At 22.5% G+C, this 7703-nt stretch overlaps 2 protein-coding genes across 2 annotated transcripts; both read right to left on the bottom strand.

The window, feature by feature from the left end:
• Positions 1 to 1346: 1346 nt before the first annotated feature.
• On the bottom strand, positions 1347 to 3823 carry Cluap1 (clusterin associated protein 1). The gene is made up of 6 exons (XM_011505211.1): positions 3797 to 3823; positions 3524 to 3720; positions 2550 to 2945; positions 2197 to 2435; positions 1950 to 2104; positions 1347 to 1612 (listed from the first exon to the last, which is right to left on the bottom strand). Exons 1-6 carry the CDS (start codon positions 3816 to 3818, stop codon positions 1347 to 1349), a joined length of 1275 nt encoding a protein of 424 aa, XP_011503513.1. The 5' UTR covers positions 3819 to 3823.
• Positions 3824 to 4006: 183 nt separating this feature from the next.
• Positions 4007 to 5095, bottom strand: LOC105366689 (peptidyl-tRNA hydrolase ICT1, mitochondrial). Its single transcript, XM_011505210.1, has 3 exons — positions 4959 to 5095; positions 4609 to 4797; positions 4007 to 4304 (listed from the first exon to the last, which is right to left on the bottom strand). The coding sequence occupies exons 1-3, from the start codon at positions 5034 to 5036 to the stop codon at positions 4044 to 4046; spliced, it is 528 nt and encodes a 175-aa protein (XP_011503512.1). The 5' UTR covers positions 5037 to 5095; the 3' UTR covers positions 4007 to 4043.
• Between the last annotated feature and the right edge of the window lie 2608 nt (positions 5096 to 7703).

Here is a 7703-nt window from a genome sequence, read left to right as displayed (position 1 = left end):
TTTAACTATGTAGTATAAAATTGATTTTAATATAATACCTGTATTCAAGAATTAATAACTACAAATTATTGAATTAAAGTGTATATATATATAAAATAATATAAAATATAATATATATATATATAAGAATTTGCTTGTTAATTCTTAAAATTTCTAATTAATATTTATGAAAATTATAATATATAGGTATTTTATAGATATATATTTTTATGATTATGTAAAACTAAATTATATTAAGTGTAAAAATAAAAAAACCGATTTTTTATTATATATAAAATTATAGCTAGACAAATATAACGTAATATACTCGAATATTTATTTACGTACTTTGTACAAATTAATATAGATCATTCATATAAATACAATATTGAAATCTAAAATAATACTATCAAAGGAATTGCCCAATTAATGTGGTATAAACTAATTTTTAAATTAATTTTAAGTTGTTAGGAAAAAATTGGTGTGAAGTTAAAATGTCTAAAACATTATTTTTTTATTCTGAAATACAGAAAAAGCAAATACATAATACATATGACAGGTATTTTATAATGAATATAGAAATTAATCTACTCATGAAATAGCAATATTAAAAAGATATAATACATTTCATTTAAAAAATATTTTTGGTAAAAATATAAAAAAAATAATGTAGGAACTGTATTATTAAGAACTATAATTTTTTTATTTTTATATGTATATATTTTATAAAATATAATTCATAGAAAATTTTTACAAATAAAAAATTGATAAGTAGTGTGTTAATTAAAATATATTAATCCATTGATCACTTTATCAGTAGCAAAACATGATTAAATTAATATTAATTTAAATAATTTCTTTAATAATTAGTATTTATTTATCTATCAATTTAACAAATCTATTTTAATAATAGAAATTATAAAACTGACATATAATAAACATAATTTATACGTATTTATTATATGAAATGTTTAATATGAAATTTTGAATGTAATGCACTTATAATTTTCAATATTTTTTCTATAAATAATTATTACAATAATTATATAATTCTAATAAATTGTGATACAGATTACAAATATGATGAGGTATTTTAATTTCTTTTGTACTGCCTTTTACATATCAAAATTACTTGCTAATCTACATTAAAAATTGTACTTATTATTATACATTTTTATTGTTGTAAATTTATAAATATAGAAAATTTGCTAAATAAAATATGTCTTATTGTATTTATTTTATTTACTTTAATTATACATATATTAAATTTGGTTAAAAACGAACTATATAAAGTTTTATAAATATTTTATGAAATAAACATCATTTTAATACATGGTAATGAAATGAAAAATATTAATTATTTAGTATTAAAATTCATCATCAGTGTGATTTACTTTAGTTATAGCATGTTTTTCTTCGATGTGCTTGGAATTAAATTCTTTTACATCAGGATCAACTGAATTTAGCAAATCTTCATCATCGTCATCATCTATATTATCAATTAACAAATCACTATCTGAATCAGATGATCTAATACTTTTATCTGGTTCCTGGATGGTTTCTTGATGATTTCCAGACATACTACCAAACAATCTACGTTGATTTAGATTAATTCTTGCAGATTTTCTTATATCTTTAAAAATTATGATATATATAGAAATTATTTTAAAATTCGTTGTTTAAATATAGATCTATCAATTTCATTCAAATATATTAGTTTATGTGGTACAATATTAATATTTGTACGTAATTTTAAAGTATTGTAAAACGAAATATTTTTGAGTGGTTTATTAATAATAAAATTTATTATATTCAATATTATGTATAAAATAAAATTTCATAATATTCAATATTTTCTTAATTTTACTTTTTAGTTTATCTTTAAATAATTATAATATAATTATTCATAAATATTCTTTTATAAAAATATTAGGTGAAAATGTAGTTGCTTTTAAAATTTTTCTATATACCTTGGTTAGTAATTTTTATAGAATCCTCTCCTTTACTAAGAGCAAGTGAGTTTTGAATATTCGTAGAGAATATAGAATCATGGCTCTCTATTATACTATCAATATTTGCATCATCAATACGCAATTGTTCTAATTTCTTTTTAGTAGCAGCTTGTCTGTTCGAAAGTTAATAAATAAATAAACAAGAAAATATTTTATACTGCAATATTACAAATTGTATACAAATCATCAATGAAATTATTTAAACCTTCGTTCAAATCTTTCTTGCTCTAGTTTAGCTGCATCTTCGAAAAGATGTTCCAAATATGTTAAATAACGAAATTTTTGAAGATAATCACCATATAAGAATTTCAGTTCAATTTCGAGTTTTTCAAATTCCTCCATAAATGCAGGACGAACTTTACGTAGAGTTTGAAGTCTTTTCTGATTTCTGTCTAACTCTGTTTTACGTCTATCAATTCTGATATCCAAATTTTGTTCCCTATCCTTAGATATATAAAAATATATATAAACATAATTTAAGTGATTTAATATTAAATATTAGTCAAATCAATGTGTAATATGTTTGCATTTCTTATGAAAAATTTATATTTTAATGACCTTGATATTTTTAATTTCAGTTATTGTTTCTTCAATTTCTTTTCTAGTATTTAAAATAACTTCTTTTATAGCATCTTCAATTTCTGAAGGGTCATATTGACTAGTAACTTTGGAAGTTCGAATTTCTCGTAACTTCACTTCTCTCCCTAAAAGATCATGCAGAGCTGCACCATTGGTTGTCAATTGACTTGCCAATTGTTTAGTCATTTTTAGATCATTTAATTTATCAGTTATATCGAAATTTATAGTAGATTGATGTTCCAATTGTAAATAATCTTGTGTACTTTCTAATTGGGCCTCATAAAGTAATGATATCATTTTCAGTAATTCTTTCACTGCACAAGCATCAGCCATGTAAAGTTGTTTTATATTAAGTCTTATATTTATCGTTTTTATCTAAAATAAATAAATAGTATTTACTTACGAAATTTTAATACTATATTTTTATTAATAGTAAATAAAGCAAATGATTAAAAGAATTCTATAAAGAAAAATCCAAATGTTTTAAAATTTAGGGATTTATATGTATTGCAGTTAAAAAGAATTAAAATTCACAATGAATTAAAAAACATTTTGTATAAATTTAAGTATTTGTATTATAAAATTATCATATCTCTTGTCATTTTTTTAAAAATGAAATTATTTGTACTGTAGTGTATTTTAAATATATTAGAATATATTAAAATTTATATAAATAAATATAAACTTGCATATACATTAATATGCACATACATTTATATATATATATAAGAATATTAAAAGATTGAACAATGTTTATAAAATGAATACTTACATGAATAAAAATTTTGTATCAGAATTTCATGGTATATATGTTTTTAGTAACATAAAAATATTAAAGTATAATAAATATGTAAATACTCATAAGGAAGAATCATATTCTATAAAACGGGCCATTTTTAAAAGTAGCATTATTAAACACAACTTTAATTTGTAATATTTCGCTGAATACAAACCATGAATTCAGCAACACAATAAATAAGGGCGATTCGTTCTTCTTCAGTATTGTGATCATTGCTTATATTAGTATTATTATCAAACCGTTTTACAAGCCATAAAAGTATTTCTGCAACCAAAGGAAAATTTGGATATTGGAAATTGGAAAGAGAAATCAATCTTGGATAACCCAAAACCCGCATCATTTCTGTAAGATCTATTAAAAAAATTCAATATTGACTGTAATTAAATATAATAATGTTCCATATAAATCTAAGTAAATAAATACAAACTTCTTAAATCATGAAAAGACATTTTTATATAAGATCTTACATAAATTTTCTAAATAAAATTGTTAGTATATTCTTTATTTTTGTCTTTATATTTTACTTCTTACAACTAAATGTTGTCATAGTGATGCACAAGTAAATATAACCTGTAATATTAAAGGTATTATAAAATGAGAATACTAAAAATTAATAATCTTTTATTAATCTCTATACTTCATTTAATTATACATAATCTGTAGTCAAATAAAATTTAATCAGTTTTTATAATTATTTGTCTATTTCTTTTTACATCTGATCGTTTCCTCTTAATAAATACTCGTTCTTGAGCCGCTTTAATCTGCCTTTGCCTATATTTTTCTTGTACATAAATTGTTGGTTGTTTGGGTATAATAAACAAATCTTGTATCATTTTTCTAAGTTTTTGTAAAGCATCTGCTAAATTCAATTGCTGAGATCTTGTTAAATCAGATTTTATGATAAGATAGCCATCTTTGTTTATATTATTTTGATACTATATAAAAGTTAAAAGTTTTTGCTTATTTAAATAGTATTTAAAGTTTACAAACAGATAATTATAATGAAATGAAATTTGTTATATATATACATATATATATTTATATATATATATATATATATATATATATATATATATATAAATTAATCATAAAATAATATATGTCCACAATTATATGAAGTTTGTTTTGATTTTCATTTTTTCTTTTTAATGATGAATTATAAATATATATTAACAATTATGTATGTGTGTGTAGTAGTTTGTCTTTAAAAGTTAACTAAAATAAATAATGAATTATAACCTTCATAAATAATTTTTGCTTTATTTCATCACTTATCCAAGAAGCATTCTTTATTTTAAATCTTATATCTACTTTTGTATTGACTCTATTCACATTCTGTCCTCCTGGACCAGTACTTGAGCTATATGTTACATCAATTTCTTTTAATGGTATATACCCATTAAAATTTTCAATAGAATGTTCTGATGCCTGTATATTTATTATATAAAATGATTAGAATTAAATTATTATTAAGTATATTCGTTTTAAAAAAGTTAAAAAATATATAAGTATACAGTTACTTATACAAAGTATACAAATACAAACACATTGTTTAAATATCTTTCAAAATTATTTAAAGATTAACTTACAATAGTCGGTGTGTACAAATTCAAATTACTCATTGGATACAACTTTTCTAAGCAATAAGCACTTTTAAATGCAAACATTTGTAAAAAATATTTATTATAAGCTTGATTTACTATTTTCAATTTGAATGGCTTCAAACATTGATCTATTATGTAATTCATATTTAAAATTTTATTTTAAAATTAATTTTTATATCTTTACAGTACGTATATGTATATATACAAAATAAATCTGAATCACTCCGTGTACATCGTATCATTACTCCAAATATACAGAAATGATGTAACCTCATTGGTACCTTTAAGCAGTTAGTTACAAACTATGGAACACTAGAAACTAGATGAAATTATCAGGTTATTTCTTTTTATCATATTGTATTGAATATATTATTATAAAAAAATCATTAGTTTAATATAATTTTTTATTTTTGTGTTTACCGTGATATTAAGTTCAAAGAAAATAATTTTATGTGCATGAATATAAATTACTATTTTTAAAAAAAAAGATCAAACAATTTTATAAATTCTACGTAATTTTACCTTTATTTTTTATGTTTTTATGCACTTATTTGAATTGAATTTTCATTGCATAAAAAAAACTTATTGGAAAAATATGAAAAAATAATAAAGTAAATATAAATAAGATAAATAATTTTAATTAATTCTAAATTAAACAAAATCAAATATTTAAACATTATTTTAAAATTTATATAACATGATTTGTAGAAGTTACGTGCACTTATTTTTTATTCGAGAATTTAAGTTCATTTGACATACACGAGTGGCTAAGTCATATTCTCATTTAAAATTTGACCTCAACTAATAATTTAAAAAATCTTTATCTTTTGTATTATATAGTAAAGTAAGTCAAATTTCAAACTATATTTCGATAATTATTCATAAATAAATTATAAATAATTGACATTTATATCGTATAAACAAAAGAAAAATATTCTCAAAGTACTGGACTTTGTATCGATAGTAATTTTATGCAAAAATTAAATGCAAAAAATGAAATTCACAATATTTGTATACATTTAAGCATAAGAAAAGAACGAAAAGGTTGTTTTAAAATACATTATATTAAAAAAAATTTAAATTTAAATTATTATTTACTTTTCTAATTCACCCCAATTATTTAAAAATTTTATATTTATTTATAAATATTATTAATTTATAAATGAATATCATTAAACAAAATACAGATGCTACAAACTAAATAAATATAACCTATCGAACTCTTATTTAATAAAAATTCCCGATGTAATAATAAATGTAACTATTATAACAAACTCTTATTATGTACATAAATATCAAGTATAACTATTATATTTTTAATCTTAGCTTTTAATGATGACAAAATGCTTGTAATTATATTTACTGATAAATACTTATGTTTTAAGTTTAAATAAAATTAGATTTATGAAATAAAATGTCTTTTCTAAAAATACAATCATGTCAAATTTTTAAAAATAATGCTTTAGATTAAAAAACTATGTATGTTATTCATTTGATTATTATTTAGCGTCATAATTAATTTCACAAGTTTAAAAGGTATTAATATTTTACTACTAATAGTTAGTCATATTTATGACTACTTTTTATAACTTTATAATTAATATAACATGGAATAAATTAACCGAATATATAAATTTATTATTGAACGATATAGTGTTAATTCATTGTTATGTAACTTTGCTAACTAATTTAATTGTTCAATACCTTGATTAATTATATTTATTAAATTTATATTAGCTGTAATATATCAATTTTATATTTTCAAAACTTAAAATAGAAATTTACTTTTTAACGAATCTGTTCGGAATTCCAGTCACCTGGTTGTCGAGAGACCAAGATAATTGAATTAGACCATGCTCAATATTTTACTGGTGGCAAAATGTGAATAAGTGAGAGGTTAATGCTTCAATTCAGTAATCAACACAATTGGGTTTCGTGGTATTTATTGAGTTTGAAGCATAAACACACAATATGATTATACGTTGGTGTGGGAATCGTTGAATTGTAAACACAAGATTGATTCTTCGTTGGTGTGAGAATCATTGAATTATAGCCACACACAGTATGATTCTATGTCGTTGTGCGAATCCTTGAATTATAGCTATACACAGTATGATTCTATATTATGCGAATCGTTAAATTACACGGAATTAACGTGCACTATAAATAGAGGTCGGGGGTTGTAAATTTCCAGTTCCCCTTATTGTAGTGCACTTGGTGGAAGTTGCTACACTCAGAAATGCAAGGGTGTAAATCCTGGACACTCTTTGTATAGGGCCACGTATGGTACCTTAGGTATGAGTCTCTTCTTAATGATAATACAGGAATTAAATACGTCAGTATGTTTTGGCAGTATTGTGGCATTTGTCGAGACGCAGTGAGCGTTGTCTCCTTAATTTGTAGTACAACACAGATTATAATGACGTCTGACAGAAGGCGCAACTTCAACGACTCGTCCGGAGATCAAGATCTGAAGACAGTAGTTGTGCAGAAAGCTCAGCGCCTCGTCCGGAGTGTGTGTAGTGGCTCCTTGCGGTTTAGTGCGTCTCCGATTAGCTGACTCAAGAAAGAATGCCGGTGCTTGTAGCTGGTATCTATTCGTACACCTTCAGCCATTCGCGGGAACTTTGCGATGGCATAGTGTCTATCGCGACTGGTGCATTCGCACCATCAGTGCCGTACGAGGCCGGAGCGTTTGCGCTTTCAATATATTGCTTCTCGTTCAATTAC

The sequence above is a fragment of the Ceratosolen solmsi genome, unplaced genomic scaffold (assembly GCF_000503995.2).
Source record: "Ceratosolen solmsi marchali unplaced genomic scaffold, CerSol_1.0 scaffold93, whole genome shotgun sequence".
NCBI classification, from domain to species: Eukaryota; Metazoa; Arthropoda; class Insecta; order Hymenoptera; family Agaonidae; genus Ceratosolen; species Ceratosolen solmsi.
The sequence above is the reverse complement of the archived record's forward strand: the minus strand, read 5'-3'. Positions and strand labels throughout refer to the sequence as shown.